The sequence below is a fragment of the Prionailurus viverrinus genome, chromosome A1, assembly GCF_022837055.1.
Source record: "Prionailurus viverrinus isolate Anna chromosome A1, UM_Priviv_1.0, whole genome shotgun sequence".
Taxonomy (NCBI): domain Eukaryota; kingdom Metazoa; phylum Chordata; class Mammalia; order Carnivora; family Felidae; genus Prionailurus; species Prionailurus viverrinus.
This window is the reverse complement of record NC_062561.1, coordinates 72,806,860-72,826,594: the sequence shown is the minus strand read 5'-3', so window position 1 is coordinate 72,826,594 and position 19,735 is coordinate 72,806,860. Positions and strand designations below refer to the sequence as shown.

At 37.2% G+C, this 19,735-nt stretch overlaps 1 protein-coding gene across 3 annotated transcripts in view; it reads left to right on the top strand.

Annotated features, from left to right (window-relative positions):
- The window catches only part of NALCN (sodium leak channel, non-selective), a 300,348-nt gene that overhangs the window by 7,633 nt on the left and 272,980 nt on the right, over positions 1-19,735 (top strand). For all 3 annotated transcript variants that reach the window (XM_047871039.1, XM_047871030.1, XM_047871050.1), the window contains exons 3-5: positions 10,120-10,203; positions 11,351-11,490; positions 11,574-11,702. In XM_047871039.1, coding sequence (XP_047726995.1) covers positions 10,120-10,203; positions 11,351-11,490; positions 11,574-11,702 — 353 coding nt within the window. The remainder of the gene's footprint in view (positions 1-10,119; positions 10,204-11,350; positions 11,491-11,573; positions 11,703-19,735) is intronic.

Below are 19,735 nucleotides of genomic sequence, written 5' to 3'. Positions count from 1 at the left end.
ACTGCATTTACCAAGAAACCAGTAAACTCAGAGAATCACCAAGAGCCTATTGTGAGTATAGTAAGCATGGCCCCCAGAAAAGGCAACAAGGCTCTAATATGTGACCCACAGCCCACCGGGAAAAGTGCTGGTTCATGGGAGCAGTGGGCACCTGCCATACCTCAACCAGTGGATTTCAGAATGATTTGAAGATTGTCTAGGTTTTTCACAAACTTGCTAGGCCAGTTATTTTAAACATTAGGTTTAGATATGTCAAGGTACTCAAAATTGGTAGCTGAGCCAGGAGGTCAACTTGGAGGAAAAGTGGTCTTGTGAGGGTGGAGGAATTTTTTATGCCACTGTAACTTCATGCCCAGCACAGCCTAGCCCTGTTTTTAATTCTGTGATTCCCCAGAGGGCCTCAGATGATGCTGGCACTTGTGTATGTTGGCTATTCAGGCAATGACAATCTCTGAATATTCTGGATGGAGTACTTTGGGATTAAAATCACCATGTGTTGATTTATTTGAGATTCCAATTTGAACAAACAAAAGCATGACATTTCCTAGAGTAAAAGTTTTGTTTCTTAAGTTATTTAATAAATTAAGCCTTGGATTTCACATCATGAAAATGACAGACATTTCACTGTCACAGTCTAATGACAAGAAGAACAGAGGTGGACTTAATATATTCATGCCAAGTGAACAGAGCGCTGAATGAACAGAGGTTTTAATAGTTCAAATATTAAAAGTCAAAGCAGTCGTTAAATAAAATATTTGCTTTATGACCAGTTTGTTTTCAAAATGCTGTTATTGAGTCATGTCCAGTGTTTTCTGACTTCCATCAATATTTGGATGATGAGCTATTGACTAAAACTAAAAATGTTTTTTTAATTTTCATTCTGTAAGAATTAAAAATTGAAAATTAACATCAAACACAGATTTCTATTTTTCATTTAGGAATATATGGATTAAACACAAATATAATGCAGATTTTAGTAATGCTGCATTGCTAACATTATCTTGAAGTAATCGTTACAGCTTCATATCTCATTAAAACTGGTGTTCAGTATTTAAGTGCTAGCTGACATTTTGGTTAAATGTAGTTAAATAGGAAGTTTGATGTTCCTGAACCAAGCTTTAAATTTATCATCTCACTGAATTTTCACCCTTGTACCCCCCACTGCAGAAAGCCATGACTTTATTATCATTTTTGTAACATGGATTTCTGCAAACATGCATGTTATGACAGATACAGACCAAAGAGTATATTGGACTTGAGATTACATTCTTGTATTTGAAACTTAACTTACCTTCCTTTGGACATATACTCAGAAGTGGGATTGCTGTATTATAAAGTATTTCTGTTTTTAATTTTTTTTAGGAATCTCCATATTTTTTTTATAATGGCTATACCAATTGACATTCCCTGCAACAGTACACAGGGTTCTTTTTTCTCCACGCCCTCCCAACACTCGTTATCTCTTGTCTTTTTGGTAAATCCTAACATATATGCAATAATATTTTATTATGTTTTGATTTTAATTCTCCTGATTATTAGTGAAGTTGAGTGCCTTTTCATATACCTGTTGGCCATGTGTATGTCTTTTTTAGAGAAACGTCTATTCTTGTCCTTTTCCCTTTTAAAATCAGGTTATTTGTTTTCCTATTGAGTTATAAACATATGTCAACAACTAAGTTGTACACCTTAAGTATATACAACTTGAAATTTTTGGATTATATGCTAAAGCTGGGAACAAATCTCAGACTTTTCATAAGACTTAGTTTTAGCGGGGTCCTGGGTGGCTCAGTTGATTGAGCATCTGACTCTTGATTTTAGCTCAGGTTAGCATCCCATGTTCGTGGGTTCAAGCCCTGCATGGAGCTCTCTGCTGTCAACACAGAGCCCACTTCGGATCCTCTGTCTCCCTCTCTCTCTGCCCCTCCCTGCTCATGATCTGCCTCTCTCTCTCAAAATAAATAAATGAACTTTAAAAAAAACACTTAATTTTAACAAAATATCAGGTTACAGTAAATTTATGTTGTCAATTTAAATTTTATTGGCCTTGTATTTTTGTATTTATAAATTTGTTTTGGTTTTACAGTTGAGGGAGAAAGATGTAAGTATTTAAATTAGTCCATAAAAAAATACATCAGCCCATATAGGGGCTGTATGATCATTTTCCAGAGGAGCTCAAGTTTGAATTACTGTGCTCTCATTAATTAACCCTGCTATATTTTTTAAACTTTTATTAAACACCTGTCTGCTAAAAAACTTGTGTTTTCATAAAATATTTCCGTGCTCTCTCTACCTTAATTCATTGGCCAATAGCACTACAGTTACCTCCCGATTTTTTAGTGACTTTACCCAGAAAATTTGCAAACACGTGCTGTGTTTGTTCACTTATAGGGTTTAACGCTTGTGTTTTTTCCGCACGTATACAGGATCATTATGAATGTATATGTGCATCTCATATTCTATTTTAAGCATCAGGTTATACTTTTGTTAATAAGATTTTACATTTTTTGTAACAGAGCTGTACAAATATTTTGGTTGGAAATTGTACCATATGCACTGATTTCACCACGATATTTCTGAGGAGCAGTCAGATTTAGTTATTAAGTGATTAACACCAATATGTCATGTGTCTTCTGTTGGAAGAGTATGAGTGAGTTGGTGTACACATATGTCAGGGATTTGGGGAATTCTGGTCTTTTATTTTTGGAAGAGTGTTTTCCATGGGTAGAACTATATTCGTCCATATAAAATATTTATAGAAGCAAACCAGTGTGCTGTGCTCATCATCATATACAATGCTCTAAAATTATACCTAGCCTGCTTTGGCAATGTTATGGTACACCTAAAATTCCCACCTAATGCTTAAGAGAATGTGATCCACTAATCACCTAGTTTATAGAATCACCTGCAGCAAGCCAAATCCAGAAACTTTAGTTTTTGAAACAAAAGTACTGACACTGTGGCTTCCTAGTATTGGTCACTAGTTTTATTGACCTAATGTTTTGCCTCATATGTTAAACTATGCATAAATATATATTCAAGATCCTAAAATTTTAAGGTGCTTAAGATAGAAGTATAATATAAATATAAGAGAGAGTTATATTGTTAATCCCAAGTACTGTTTCCAAGTTTCCATTTAATCAGTTGGCAGACGTTGATTGGACCACTTGTAATGATATCACCACTGCCCTAGGAGAAGAGACAAAGAGCAGAACTCCACTTTGTGGATCTGACTTGTAAACCACTTTTGAGCACCTCTGAGTTTCTGCATCTAACCTATTCCTGCAAATATATTTCAGCATATTTGCAGAAAACAGGTGCTTGTGTTCCGTAAGTTTAAATGGAAAATTAATAATGTATTACAGAAACCCCAACCAACTTCTCCAAATATCACTAAATTGTTCTCTAACACTGTATAATTCCCCCACACATTTCTGTATAATGAACAACATCTAAAACACCTATCGCTCAGTTATTTGTACTTAAGGAATTCAGGAGTGGATGTTTTGTATGCACCAAACAAGAGTGGGGTCATGTGCTCTTATGTAAATAAGCAAAGAAATAATATGCAAAAGGACTATCTATCACATTTGATTGAATCCGTGAGGTCATCCGTTGTAAGGTGAGGCATCACGTTATAGTCCCTAGGAAAGAAAAAGTGCTTCTAATTACACTTTGATTGTAAGATGTAAGATTGTAATGAATGCAATCAATTGATGCAATTGATTACAAGATACATCCTAAATTTAGAAATGTTAAACTATGTTGGGATGGAGTGGGGGGATAAGATGTCTTAAAATTGATGAAGCAAGATCAAATGACCTGAGTTCGTAGACTTTAGTCCCAGGTCCTGTGAAAACCTAACCCTCTGAGGGAAGATGGGCAGAGGAAGATTATGGTGCACTTGACCCTTATTTGTGAAGTAGATGATCAATACCAGGACAAGATTTAGCCCAAAAGAGCAACAGAGCTGTACCTACATTGTACCAAGACCTTCTTGAAGGATTTATGGGCAGCTTCAATGTTTCCACTGGCACACATGCTGATTCATTATAGAGATTTTCTAGTAACATAGTGATCTGGGGACAAATATTTTTGCAAATATAAATAGTGAGAATTCAGATTGAGAGACACACCTTTGTAGTTTTGCAAAAATGCTGTAATGGTATTTTGTAAAAGATATGGGGAGAGAAGGCACAAGAAATAGTGAAAAAGTTTTCTTGGGGATATTGGAGAAGTCTTGAAGAAAGAGGAACGTGAAGCCAGTGTCCCGAGTAAATGTGGTCTGTGGCAGGGGTGTTGGGGGATGGAAGTAAAGGGTCAGTAAAGGTACACGGGGGACTCAACTCCGAGAGTGACCTGATCTGCTTTGGATTTGAGTGGTTCACTCCAGAGGTGACATGCTCCGTGCACTGAAGGAGAAACTGAGGCAGGAAATCCTTCTGGCAAGAAATGTCTTCAAAAATTTTTGTTTGAGGTATGTATTATTTTAAGGATTTCACGGCTTTTATAATGTTCATCATGCTTGAAGGTCTGCCAATTCATTGCCACTTCCCAATAATTTGTTTCTAATTGCCTCACCACTAATCCCTATTCTGAGAAGCAGTCTAGCTCACCAAATCCCTGGAGGCAGAAATAAACCATTTGGGTGATAGATGTTTGTGTTGTTGCAGAACATTCCATGTATTGCAGACTGCGAATTCTTCAGACAATCCTCGTTTGTCTATTTTTCATGTGGCAATAAACATAGGTAAAAGTAACATGCATGCTCTGAGCACTGTTGAAGTGATAAATAATAAGGCTAAGACACAGTGACAGATGGGCCCTGGGAACTGGGAACAATAAATCATGTGCTCAGGAAGCTAGACCAGTGCCTATCATTTTTGCAAAGGCAAACTGTATCCTTAGAAATGTCTTCAGATAAATGTGTTTGGTTTCTCTGCTTATTAAATACTTGCATGGCAATTTAGGTTCCTCTCTTATACTGTATAATTGATTGGCAGCCTCTTAGTATTTACCTTTGTAAAAATTGACAGACAACTCTTGAATAACTCCTCAGCCACCAGCATGCAGATTTCTGCCTCAGCATTGTCTGCTGTCCATTTTTGTGGATGGAACAGGCAAATTAAAACCTTTCTGCCATATTTGAGGTGTTAACATTTCTTGAGTAACTGTATGTTAAGCTCTGGTTACATATTCTGGAGGTAGGGAAAAGGGACAGCTTATAACTTGTGAATATTATAACTTGGGTGTTAATACAGGAGGATTTTTTGGGGTGCGCCTGGGTGGCTCAGTCAGTTAAGCAACTGACTTCGGTTCAGGTCATGATCTCGCGGTTCATGGGTTCGGGCCCCTCATCCAGCTCTGTGCTGATAGCTCAGAGCCTGGAGCCTGCCTCGGGTTCTGTGTCTCCCTCTATCTCTGCCCCTCCCCCACTTGTGCTCTGTCTCTCTCTCTCTCTCTCTCTCTCTCTCTCTCTGTCTCTCTCTCTCTCAAAAATAAGTAAAATGTAAAAAAAAAATTTAAAAATACAAGAGGATTTTAAAAGGATATGGACATAACCAATTATGATTAAAGGTCTTTGACAATACAAATGAAAAAAGAGACAATTTGGTAAATGTGTCAGACACAAAATGTATTATGAGATTACATTTCAAAGCATCAGGTTCAAAGTCTATGTATTAAAAGTTGTTTTAAGGGCACCTGGGTGGCTCAGTCAGTTAAGCATCTACCCTGAGCTCAGGTCATGATCTCACATTTTGTGAGTTCAAGCCCCAAGTTGGGCTGTCTTATCTCAGCAAAGAACCTGCTTTGGATGCTGTGTCCCGCCCCCCCTCTTTCTCTACCCCTTCCCAGCTCACATTACCTCTTTTTCTCTCAAAAATAAATATTTTTAAAAAGTTGTTTTAAGCTTATGAAGCCTTAGTGATTATCAATAGTGATTAACATGATATCAATTTCTGTTCAGTCATATTTGCAACTACATTATAGTGCACAAAGTATATGCACATTGACCCGATTCCCATTTGCATGGCCTGTAGCCTCTCTTCAGTCAAACTGTATGCATCCAGGAAATACCCAAAAGCTATCTTATAATTTCATCTGTGGTCTTTCATGATCATATAGGAAAAAAGTCGTAACTTTTAGATATTAACTTGAAAGATAATAATACATCTTTCTCTCTTTGCCAGAAGTCAAAGAATCATTCCTGTTAAGGAACAATACTAATTTCAGTGAATAGATGCTTAAATGGATGCATTCATGAGGCATATGAATGGACTTCTTACTGTATGCATTGTAATCTGCAGAAACTCTGCAAGACATCATATATACACTTATCTAATTCATTTGATATCTTCTGGTTGTCACACTCTGTGCAAGGTGCCCGAAATTGTCCAGTCACAAGGTGTTACTAATCTTCAGAAAAGACTCATTTGCAATGAGGAGAAACTATTTTTTAATGCAACACCAGGGAATATGTTTAGAAAAGATTTAAGTGGAAAACTCAAACTTCAAAACTGATAAACAGGAACTGATTAACAGGAGGGAGTAAATTGTAATTCATTAAACAACCAGGTGGGAATTACAAAGGACGATTCTGGAAGTTAGACAATATGAACGTTTTTTACACGTATAGGCTGAAACGCTGCTTGCTGCATTATGTGTGAGCTAAAGCATTGATCAGGGTGGGCTGTGGTCAGATCAGAATCTGAAGGAAAAAGTTGGCACAGACTTGGGAGGATTTTTCAGGAAGATAGGACAGCATGAATAATGAACACGAAAAGAGCAAAACTTATGAGGTGGGGGGTGAGGTCTGAGTGTTGAGGTCTGAGTGTTGAGGTCTGAGTATCCCAGCTCACTGTACTGCCTATTAAAGGTTTTTATATATATTAAATGCCTCTTGGTAACCTAAGCCAAAAAATAATACATAAAACTTATGCCTAGTGGACTATTTCACCACCATACCAATATACCACATCTTCTGTATCCATTCATCAGTCAGTGGACATTTGGGCTCTTTCCATAATTTGGCTATTGTAGATATTGCTATAAACATCAGGGTGCATGTATCCCTGCAAATTCATATTTTTGTCTTCTTTGGGTAAATACCTAGTAGTATAATTGCTAGATCGAAGGATGTGGAGAAAGTGGAGCCCTCTAACACTGTTAGTAGGAATGCAAACTGGTGAAGCCACTGTGGAAAATAGTATGGAGGTTCCTTATAAAGTTAAAACTAGCCTAAGTTAAAAGTTAAGAACTAGCTTAAAATAGTTCTCTGTTGCATCCCATAAAATTTCAGTTTTCATTTTTGGAATTTTTTGTGTTTTTTTTTAAACAATCACAACTATGCCTCATTCTTAAAATAAAGATCAAGTGATATTTTTGTCTCTTTCTGCCAACATTCCAGTAAAAAGTACATTTGTTTAATAAAAGTCAATTTGAAAATGTGCACTTTTATTTTTCTTCTTAGGATATATCAACATATATTGTATATTTAACCTTTTTTTCTAAAAATTTTTTAATATTTTTTTTTGAGAGAGAGCATGAACAGGGGAGAGGCAGAGAGAGAGGGACACAGAATCTGAAGCAGGCTCCAGACTGAGCTGTCAGCACAGAGCCTGACGTGGGGCTCGGACTCACGAACTATGAGATCATGACCTGAGCTGAAGTCAGACACTTAACCGACTGAGCCACCCAGGGACCCCTGTATATTCAACATTTTTTAAAACTGAGAATGTAAATCACATAAGGGTAGGAGTTTTGTTTTTTTTTTCACTCCTTTCATTACAGCCTTAAACACTGTCTAGATCATGAAGATATTCTATACATTGAGTGAATGAATGAACAATAAATTTGCTTAGTATATTAAGAAACTCAAGGGAATCTTCAAAGTGCAACTTTAAGTAATTTGTATTTTGTCATCCTTTTGGATGTCAACTGAAATTAGGCTCAGAGAAAATTCAATTTTATATTGGCTATATTGTCTACATTTAGATTATAATTAATTCATATTTTCAGCTAACTATGCAATATACCAGGCAAACATGACTCTTATAATGAAAGATGTTTTGTAAGGTTTTGAGGGCAACTATCATATTCTTTTTTTTTTTTCAAATATTTTATCAAAGTTTATTTATTTTGGGGACAGAGAGAGACAGAGCATGAACGGGGGAGGGGCAGAGAGAGAGGGAGACACAGAATCGGAAACGGGCTCCAGGCTCTGAGCCATCAGCCCAGAGCCTGACGCGGGGCTCGAACTCACGGACCGCGAGATCGTGACCTGGCTGAAGTCGGACGCTTAACCGACTGCGCCACCCAGGCGCCCCCTCATATTCTTAAATTATTTCTTCTGTATGTGATGTGTGTGTGTGTGTGTGAGCGTGTGTGCACGCACATACTCAGAACCAGTGGCTCTCTGAGGTGCTATTTTTCTCTTCTTCAGGTTTAAATCATCATATAATGATCATAACACTTAACAGGTCATTGTCCTCCTCATGACCCAGACCCCAAGACTCAGGGTTTACTTTCATACCTCTTTTGTGAATCTTCTCAAGTACATGAGTTACCAAATTTGGTGGATTCTCTCACCACTGATAAAATTATTTAGGCGTTTGGGAACTAGCATTGTTTTCTTTAAACTCTCCATAGAATTAATTTTCCTGTCTTCCCCACTATGTTTATAAGTTTATTGTAAGTTATTCTATCTTACGCATTAGCTGGGTGTGTACATATACACTTTTCTATGCAAGATTGTTTTGTGTGTATGTGTGTTTGTGTTTTAGTTGGCATTATACCTCCTCTTTTTAAAAAAATTTTTAATGTTTATTTATTTTTGTGAGAGAGAGAGAGAGAGAGAGAGAGACAGACAGAGACAGAGACAGAGTGCATGCAAGGATGGGGCAGAAAGAGAGGGAGACATTTCAAAGAGAATCCGAAGCAGGCTCCAGGCTCTGAGCTGTCAGCACAGAACCTGACACAGGGCTCGAACTCATGAACTGCAAGATCATGACCTGAGTCAAAGTCAGATGCTTAATCAATTGAGCCACCCAGGCACCCCAGTGTTATACATCCTCTGTGTAAAGTAGATGATTCCTCCGTGTTACTAAGCTGAATTTATACTTCATCTCTGAGTCAGATAACTTTTACTAAGTGGCTTAGTTTGGTGAATAATAAAAATTATTCCTGGAAACTTCTCAAGGAATCTTTTTTGATTACTTATTTATTACTAAGGGTGGATGGTTCTGGAAATTATGTACAAATATCCTATAACACATTTCATCATTAAAAAAAAAATCTTGGCATTCTGTTCCTATTTTTATTTTCTAAGCAGGTTCAGTCAGAATTGGTAATAATAGATGTCACTGAATTCAGAATTGAGTCTCATATATTGTGATGAAACTAGTGACTTAATGGGACAGTTCTAAGAAAGAAAAGGCCTTTCTATTTAAGGTTCCAATTCTCAACTAATGGAGTTCTCTGGTTTGTTATTTGAAAGGGAAATTTTTTTTTAATTCCTATTTTTTAAAAAATATGCATTCTAGTGTCAGAGTAGATTGATTATTGAAAGATGAAAGTAGTGTGTCTTTTTTATCACATATGATTCCAATTACAGTTGAAATCAATATGTATTTGATATATTTACTACTGAAGGCAAGTGTATTCTTCACTTTTAATGTAGCTCACGGTGAATTCGTGGTTGATTTCCTACTGATGGTGGTTGGTCCACAGTCTGAAAGGCCTTCATGCTGATCCCTGTGGCTCTTAGTTCTTGTAGGAAGAGAGCTGGTTGGGGGCTTAAGCTGCCTACTGAGTAGGATGGCCTCTGGTTTCTCAAATGGTAGAATCTGTGTGGCTAAGAGAAAAAATGATGATGATTTCCATTTGTGTGAACTTGAAATTTTCCATGTCTCACGCTGCAGTAACTTGTGTTTTATAAATTATTTTCTTTATATAAAAATGCTTCATTTAAAATGCTAAAGGTATTCCTTTGGAAAGTGTGTTCAGCTATGAAACAAAAATTATGGATAGCTTATACCAAATTAACATTTGGCCCTTCTTTCCACAGATTTTTTTTGAAGTTATTAATTTTGTGTGATAACTCCACATGCAATTTATTTTTAGGGGGATAGTTCCTATGTGAAAGATCGCTGGTGTGTTTTTGATGGATTTATGGTCTTCTGCCTTTGGGTTTCATTGGTATTGCAGGTAATTAAAACTTTTAAATTACAAGGGGGTATTTTCCAAAATGTGCATTGTTTTGCATTGAAATTCTCAACAAAAATAGTAACAAATATATGTCAAATGTCATAGTGTAACTTACTACAACATTATGTTATTTTAAATGTTTATGAGAAAAAAAACCATAACATTTTAATCATTGTCTGTCACATCTGTGAATGACTTTAATCAGTAATGAACATCAATATGACAGCAAATTACTTCTTACTAAAAAGGTGTAAAAATATATTTATTGAAATAAAGGACATTGAATTTAAAAATTCAAAATCCGTCTTTTATGTGACTGAATCCTCACTAAAAATGGCTGAAAAGTGTAGATACATTGGGATGAACATAAAATACTGTATTCCAAATAGAAAATGCCTTACTATGAGAAATGGGGAACATATATTAAAAAGGCCTAAAGGTGGGACTTTGCCAGATAATAGAATTCATTTCCATGCATTCATTCAGGCTTGATTTTGCATTTAATTCAATGCAAGTTACCATATTCTTCATCAAAAAATTTAGAATAACACAAATTCACATCCATCCCGCAAAGTCATCATAACGCTTATTGAAGATCTCTCCTTATTTTTGTAAAGCTCACCTCTCCAACAGTCTGATTTCATCCTGCATATTAATGTGTTCTTTTCCATGTAATAGCTATTCTGTGATTGACAGACGTTCTCTAATTATCATTTTGCCTCTGTTTAGTAAATGGTACAATTCCTTTTTATTTTTTATAGTAATTTTAACCCTTTCTCCACTACTTCATGTTCTAGATATTTTAAAAGTTCCACCAAAGAACGTTTATTATTATTAGTGAAGACGACTTAGCGTACTTGCTCTGTATCCTAAGTTGGCATTTGTTTTTGTAATAAAAACTGTGCTTTGATGAATTACATGGGAAATTACTAAGAGCAGTGGCATTTACATTAGTTTATGTATTCATTTGCTCTAGAGGTAGCTGTAGCTTCCAGGTGCACTCAAAAGAAAATCCATTTCAGTGGAAGAAAATGCAGGGCCAAGCCCAGAGTGCTGGGTGAACCTCCTGATACCATCTGTGTTTGCTGTGACTGCAGACAATGCTAAGGGAAGCCCTGAGCTTGTTTATTGACCTCTTAATTTACAGGTATTTGAAATTGCTGATATAGTTGACCAGATGTCACCTTGGGGCATGTTACGGATCCCACGGCCGCTAATTATGATTCGGGCATTCCGGATTTATTTCCGATTCGAACTACCAAGGACCAGAATTACAAACATTTTAAAGTAAGCACTGTTTTTATAGATGTTAAGGAGGAAAGTCTATGACATTTTTGTAAGTTTTACCTACTTTCCCCCCCCCCTCCTAGGCGATCAGGAGAACAAATATGGAGCGTTTCGATTTTCCTACTTTTCTTTCTACTTCTTTATGGAATTTTAGGAGTTCAGATGTTTGGAACATTTACCTATCACTGTGTAGTAAATGACACGAAACCAGGGTAAGTGTATCTACTAACTGCATTTTAATCTAGGTGATTAACAAGAAAGTTTCTGCAATTCTTATGAGAAAAATCTGTGTCTAAACTGAACAAAACAGTATTTATGGGCTCTGTTCTATATTCTCTGCTTCCTCAAAATTTTTTTGTCTGATTTTTTAACATAAGTATTCAAGACAAGCCAGACTGAAAAATGTAAGCCTGTGGGCAGGAAGACTAAGCAGATTCCAAGTGTGCATTTGGAGGTTTTCCTCGGAGTGACAGAAAGAGGAGCGTGCTGCCATAATACCATCTGAGTATTTTCATCTCTTATTTAAATAAGATGGAAATGAGAAGTGGTGTAACTACTTGGAAAAACAGTTGGGCAGTTTCTTAGAAAGTTAAACAGACACGTACCATATATTCCATTTATTCCATTCTAGGTATCTTACCAGGGGCAATGAAAACATATATCCATAAAAAAAGACTTCTACCGGGGCGCCTGGGTGGCGCAGTCGGTTAAGCGTCCGACTTCAGCCAGGTCACGCTCTCGCGGTCAGTGAGTTCGAGCCCCGCGCCAGGCTCTGGGCTGATGGCTCGGAGCCTGGAGCCTGATTCTGATTCTGTGTCTCCCTCTCTCTCTGCCCCTCCCCCGTTCATGCTCTGTCTCTCTCTGTCCCAAAAATAAATAAACGTTGAAAAAAAAATTAAAAAAAAAAAAGACTTCTACCTAGTGACTGTATTTATAATAGCCCAAACTTCTAAGAACCCAAATTTATACCAACAGGTTGATGAATAAACAAATTTTGGTTATATCCATATGATGAATAGTATTTAGCAATAAAAAAAAAGTATGAGGAATTGATATATACAACATCTTGGATGAATCTCAAAATAATTATGCTGAGCGAATGAAGCCAGATGAAAAAAATTACATATTCTGTGATTCCATGAATTCAAAATTCTAAAAAATGCAAGCTTGTCTGTAATGACAAAAAGGAAATCGGTGACGGCCTGGGAGTAAGGATGGGGATAAAAGTAGGGGTTACCAAGGGGCATTAGGAAACCTTTGAGGTTGATTGACATGTTCATTATCTTGATCATGGTTCTGTGCACTTAAAATTTATCAAAGCTGTACATGTTTTAAAAATATTTATTGAGAGAGAGAAAGACTGAGGCAAGGGCAGAGAGAGGGAGAGAGAGAATCTTAAGCAGGCTCCGTGCCCATCATGGAGCCCATGTGGGGCTCGATCTTACAACCATGAGATCATGACCTGAGTCGAAATTAAGAATTGGATGCCCAACCAACCGAGCCCCCCCGTCTGTATATTTTAATATGTGCAATTTATTCTATGTCAGGTATATTTTACTAAAATGGTATAGAAATGTTTTAGTGTAAAGCAGAAATCTAAATTTCTTCATACAGTTAGACAGTTGATTCAGCACTCTTTATTTTGTGCTGTTACCCACTGAATTTAACGTCTTTTCTCATTTACTAATTCCCTGTTTATACTGGGTTTGTACCTATGGACTCTGTTGTGCTTGATTGACTACCCCTGTTTAACTACCCCTTCACCCATATTACACTCTAGAATTTGTTTAAATTCTAACATGGTTACATACATGGGGTCTGTTTCCAGCTTCCAGCCTTACACAAGCTCAGAACCCTATTATCTGCATCTTGTGGGCATTAAAATCCAAGCTCTTGGCTCCTGGACACTTAACGCCCCATTCATACCATTTTTCAATGCATGTATTTCCCTCTCTCTAGTTTTTAGTTCCCTCTTACCTTTTGACCTTTTGGAATGTATTTTTCTTTCTTGAAAGCCCAGATAGGCATCTTTAAATGTTACCATTTATCCAACAGGTCTACTTGTTTGTAATGGAAAGAGTTGAATTTAATACAGCTCAGTTTGCCAGAACTACCCTCTGGCACTCATAGCTATTTTTCCCCCCAATTTTTCTCATTACCTTGTGAAGTCCTTGAGGACACAAAGGGAGAAGGGTGGAGAACATTCATCTTATGTCTGGTACTTAGTAGTCTAGCGCAGAGTAAGTACTTAGTAACTGTCTATTGAAGGCATGGTGCACAATACATTATATTTACACAGATAATAATAACATTGTGACAAGTTGATATAGAGGAGGAAATTTAAAACAGAGGAATAAAAGCAAGTTTCTAAATAGGACAAAGGAGAAATAGTTAAAAAGTAGAAAAGCACTGTTGAAAGTGGAGACAGGCAGTGAACTAGCACAAATATGGTGAGGAAGTTGAAGGAAGAAGTGAGTAAGGGGGCTGTCTGTGTGGGTGAGGGAAGAGACAAATGTGTGGAAGAAAACCTGTAAGTAGTTTTTTTTAAGTGTATGTAGGCTGTAAAATATGTCTAGATTGTTCCATGAATGAATATGGAGGTGGGAAAAAGATATTGTGTGGGTGGGAAACAATAGAATAGAGTTGAACAGAGAAAGCTTCCGGATAAGAAAGCCTCTGTGTTCTAATAGCAGTGAGCACAGGAAGCTGATTTAAAGTTTCCATTTTATTAAAAATCAAGTCAGAATGCGAGACTTCTAAAGCATGTTAGAATTGTAAAACTACTTGGAAGATCAGACATCCTGCTGGCAAACCTAATTTTGACACATAAAGTACAATACAAATGGTGAAGAGGGATAGGAGCACCTCTGACCTCAGGGCCCTTGCATCACTGCAGAAAGTGCTCTTCACCATCTCCTTACCATATGCAGTACTAGGACATGAATGGCAAAGAAACAAAACAAAACAAAACAAAACAAAAAACAAAACAGCAAACAAAAAAAGCCATTAAAGGACCTCTTGTATTCTTAATATTAGCTCCAGCTCATTACTTAATCCTAAAAATGGAATTCCCTATGAAGAATTTCATACATTTTGGCAGAGTTTTTGGTTACTCTAGACACAGCAGTTATGGAAGAATGTCTGCATTTTCTCTCTTCCAAGTATTTATAAAATCTGCCCATTAGCTTTATGTCCATACACATATATCTTGCCTTCCTTTTATGTGACAGTTTACTCTCTGAGAAGAAAATATGTAACTACCCGCAGGATAGTAATATTGCTACAATAACAGCTTTCTTTCGTAAGTTTGATGATTCATTTGAAGGACCGATCATTTATGCCATTTTTTGTTTTAATTTTCAGTTCAGTTTTAACTGGGTTTTAGTTTCACTCATAAGCAGAAAAATTATTGATGCCATTTTACCATTAGTTCCAGCCAGACATTAATTTATTTTTAGAGACTCAAAAAACTGTCCAAAGTCAAAATAAAACACATAAAAAATCCCAATTAAAAAAATTCCAACCTTTTTGTTTCCTTTTCTTCTGAACTAGGAATTTCTCATCAACACATCTGAGTCAGATATTAAGCTACATCCTGATGGTTGTATTTCCAGCGATCAGTGTTGCCAGTCACTGGCATGACCTCATTTCTCTTATTTATTGTCCTTTAACAATCCTTCCGATTTCTGCTTAATTGTTTTGCATGCACAACAGCCTAATAATGGGAGAGTCTTCAGGCAGAGCTGTGTCTGTTCAGAAACCTGTATATCCTGCGTTTCCAGGCTGACCTCTGGAATTGATTATGTGTAGCCTGTGAGGCAAACAGGATAAATAAGGAAGCAACTCAATACACCCAGTTTTGCTTTTAGGTGAAGCTGATTTCTTTTAAAGCAGAGAGAAGGGAATCTTAGCTTTGTCCTCAGTAGCATTACTAGTAAAGCTTTATTCTCCTCTGATAATGAAGGGCGACCTAAGGCAGTTATGGCACAGGTAATGGGATTTGACTCAGCAAAGCAGTTCATATCCTACAGAAATTTGAGAAAAGCGATGGCCTGTGGCAGAAACAGGTGTTACAAAATGCCAAATGTGTTGGCAGAAATCTCCCTGAAGCTACAAGATGATCACGTAAAAATGAGCTGGTAGGTGAAATAGAAAAGATGAAGACTTATCTGCCACCTTATTACCATTCCTGAGAAAGGAGAGAAATTTATTTCTAGCTGAGTATCAAATAATGAAATCTTCTTCCCAAGAGTGAGATAATTAGAAAAACCCTAAAGAAAGCAAATGTGAATATTAAGTATATAAAAGTTGATTCCACCAGGAATTCAAGTAAATACTTATAATGGCTGAGCCATTAGTTTTGAGACCCAGAGGTAGGGAACCGCACATCACAGATGCCCAGGACATTCCTAGAGTATCCTTGCTGTGGCAGAGTAATTACTAATAGCTTTCTTTTCCATCTCAGGGAAATCTCAGGATGGCCACCCCACCCCAAGGTAGCTTGTAGGACTTGGTGGTATTTTATAAAATATCACTGACACATAGCCTAGAGATAAGGTAAAGTTGGATTTGGGTTTTTTATTACTGGCCCCAAATAATATTTAAGTTTACCCTTTAGGGTACTTGGGAAAATAAATGAATTATTATCTTATAAATTCTGTTCACAAAATAATGAGTTTTTTAAATGGAAAAGTCAGAAGAATTAAAGATAGAAACGTGGTGGAACTTAAAATGTTAATTTTTAATTTCTATGGACTTTATCAAGAGGGAATTTTGTAGAATATGTAAAATCGTAATGCCTCAAATTCATGCAAAGGTCTTTGAAGTCTTCTTGATTTATATTTAAACTTCTTTTGAAGGATGAAGACACACTGTTCAGTTTAACTTGAAGGACTCACGCAGAGACGTCTGCTGGGTGGGCGATATAAGAACAAGTTTGGATAAATGCATATTGGAGAGATTTTTCTTTAAAATATTTAAAGAAGAAATGAAAATACTCTGATGGGTGCATGTAAATTTCTAACTAAATTAACAGCCACATTTATGGAGCACCTGTTCTACCTCATGTATTCTGCTTCTATAACTAATTTTTAGAACAACCTGAAAGGAATTATTTCCCCCATTTTGCAGATGAAGGCACAGTCCCAACATAAATAATATGTTGGTCCGGTAAGTGAGAGCGTCAGGATTTGAACTCAAGTCTGGCTTCCAAGCCCCTGCTTGTTCTCCCATTTGAGCAACTTCTACCTTGTTAGGATCCCATATTTGTTAACCTGTAGACACATGCAGACGCACATCTGTATGATACACTCTTTATATGGCATAGAGAAAAGTAAAGTCTACCTGACCTCTGGTTTCTTTCTACCACCACGGAGATGGTGTGTTCCGGGGGTTCTGGTTCATCCAAGCCCATAAAATAGCGACACACAATATATTTGTATGAGTCCATCGATTCCTTCTAAAATTGTGCATATCCATCTCAAAGATGTGGCCCATTCGAACCACCAGTTAAATCCACCTTTTATCTGTTACTAATTTTAAAAGATTAAATGTGAGTAAATATTTCAGAATAACTTGAATTCCCATATGAAAATTAATACCAAAGTGATTTTCACCAGAACAGCAAAAACATTCGTGAGTCTTCAATATAAAAAAAGAAAATCCTACACTTTGAAAAAGGGTCTAAAAGTAATCAAGTGATTTTTTTTTCATCAATTATAATATAGCACTTCTTTTGATCTTACTTCCCAGAAAGAAGAGAATGTCATGACATAGGTTATAAAACTCTTGCTATTAGTGGTAAATATTTATTGAACAATTGATAGCTGTTATCTTCTCATTCAATACCCGTAACAGCTTTCTACGTGCGTCATGTTCTATTTTTATACTCTGTATTACAGCCAAGGAGATTGAACCTTAGTGAGGTTAAATAAGATATCCAAGATGGAACAGTGTGTAACTGGCAGAAGCAGAGTTGAAACCCAGTTCTCCCCAACACTGATTTCTAGGCTTTTAAAGATTCATGTTGTACCATGGTCCGTAAGTGAGATGATCTTCAACATGTGTGTGTGTCCATGTTTGAATAAAATGTTTAGTTTCCCTTTGGTTGCAAGGAGCACATGCTTAGGAGACAAACTCTGAATGGGCAGATGGGTACCTGGTTGAGATCGCCTATATTAGGACTCAAAATTCTGTCATGATGCACTCCTGAACCTACTGTGTGAATGGGAAATGAGGGGCCTTGACAGTTCAGCCCCTCACAGATCGCATTCACTGTAGTTGTCTGTGTAGAAATCATTACCGAGCATCATTTTGGTATCTCAGGTTCAATCAGACCAGCTTGCATTCCTCCCGATAGAAAGCACCCTCACGTGCAGTGACCATAGCAGCACCAGGAGGACCTGTTGGGAATTCATCTCTAGGGTGGGATCTCTTTGATAGAGAAAATCACCTGGCCAACTTTGTAAAAATACAAACTCTGAGCCATATCCATGGATTCCTATCTGTTGGCAGGGGTAAGACTCTCAGAATTGGTTGGGTTAGAAATCAGTGACTTAAACCCTTGGTTCTACAATTAAAACTCCCAAAGATGTGTTAAGAGTAGAAGGCAAATTTTGCATGGCTTCTTCAAAGATAAATCTGGAATCTTCAAAGAAATGCTAAGCTTTTAGCTACTATGCTTCCACCTGTGGGGAACTTGAGTTTCCTGGACCCTTCAGACTGTGTCCTTAGAAATGTCAGCAGCGCCTGGGTGGCTCAGTCAGTTAAGCACAAGACCTTCACTTTGGCTCAAGCCATGATCTTGCAGTTTCGTCAGTTGGAGCCCCGCGTCGGACTCTGCACTGACAGTTGGGAGTCTGCTTGGGATTGTCTCTGTCTCCCTCTCTCTCTACCCCTCCCCTGTTCATGCGGTCTCTGTCTCTCTAAAAAATAAATATTTTTTTTCTTTATTTTTTAAATTAAAAAAAATATTTAAGAAGCACCAGAGGTGATGAGAGCTTCTTGTCATTCTTCCAAAGAAGCAGGTTGCCCATGTGTTCTGGGAACTCTAGAAATAAAATAAATTTTGTTTATTTAGTGACTCACCTGTCTTAGATCTAGCAGTTGAGTGGGGCAGGTATACTTTGTGGTTGGTAGTTACACATTCTTAGCACTGTGGAACTCTCACATCATTTAACCGCAAACAATAGCACCCTGTCAGAGTGGGGAGTATGGCTGTTCCCCAGCTGTACAATTCAGCCAAACCACAGCCGGTAAACATAAATATATTCGGAGCTTCTAATAGGTATGAGGCACTTTGTATTCCTAATTGCTAATTCATAAGGTGATCTCATATGTTGGGCATTAGGATCCTCATGAGAGAGGAGAGGAAGTAGCTCCTTGCCACACATTAATTAATTGATAGAATCACCGATTGAAGACCTATAATCTTTGTCCCAAATTCTGGTGGCCATTTTCCGCCTTGCCAGCTGACTCCTCACCCTGGGATCTTGTAGCTTCTTAAGCAAAGGAAGAAGAGTTACTGCTTGAGGAGCCCTTGGTCCAGATTCAAAATGTCAAGGGTAGGGGCACATGGATGCCTCAGTCAGTTAAGCATCCCACTCTTGGTTTCAGATCAGGTCATGAACTCACGGTTTGTCGTGAGTTTGAGCCCCACATTGGACTCTTGTGTTGATAGTGCGGAGCTTGTTTGGGATTCTCTCTCTCCCTCTGCTTGCCCCTCCTGCATATTCTCTCTCTCTCTCTCTTTCTCTCTCTCTCTCTCTCAAAAAAAAAAAAAAGGTGTCAAGGGTAGTGTACTTTGTCTTATGACCTCAAATCAGTTTTCACATTTCCAGTTTGGAGCTGATCAATGCAAACTCTGTGTCCTGATACTTTACTGATACTCTTTGAATACATTCAGATACCTCTCATTGTCTAATCCTTGTTCAGATGCCCATTTCCTGGTCCCTGTCACCTGTGTTGTCACTTATCTATATCAGCAAAGTAGTGAGTGATAGAATTAAGGGAGTACAGTTGGGGAAAATATATAATTAAAAGAACTATTCAGATATAACAAGGTACAATGGTGATTTAAAATACTTGTTTCAAAAGAAAATAATGTTTTGTCATTTAAATTACATTCACTATTTGAAAAAAGTATTTAATTTTGCCATTTTGATGCATGATGAATTTAGCACTTTGTGGCGTTGTCTATCTACCCATTCAGGAATGGATTAAGGAATGGAAGATCATTAAAATACTC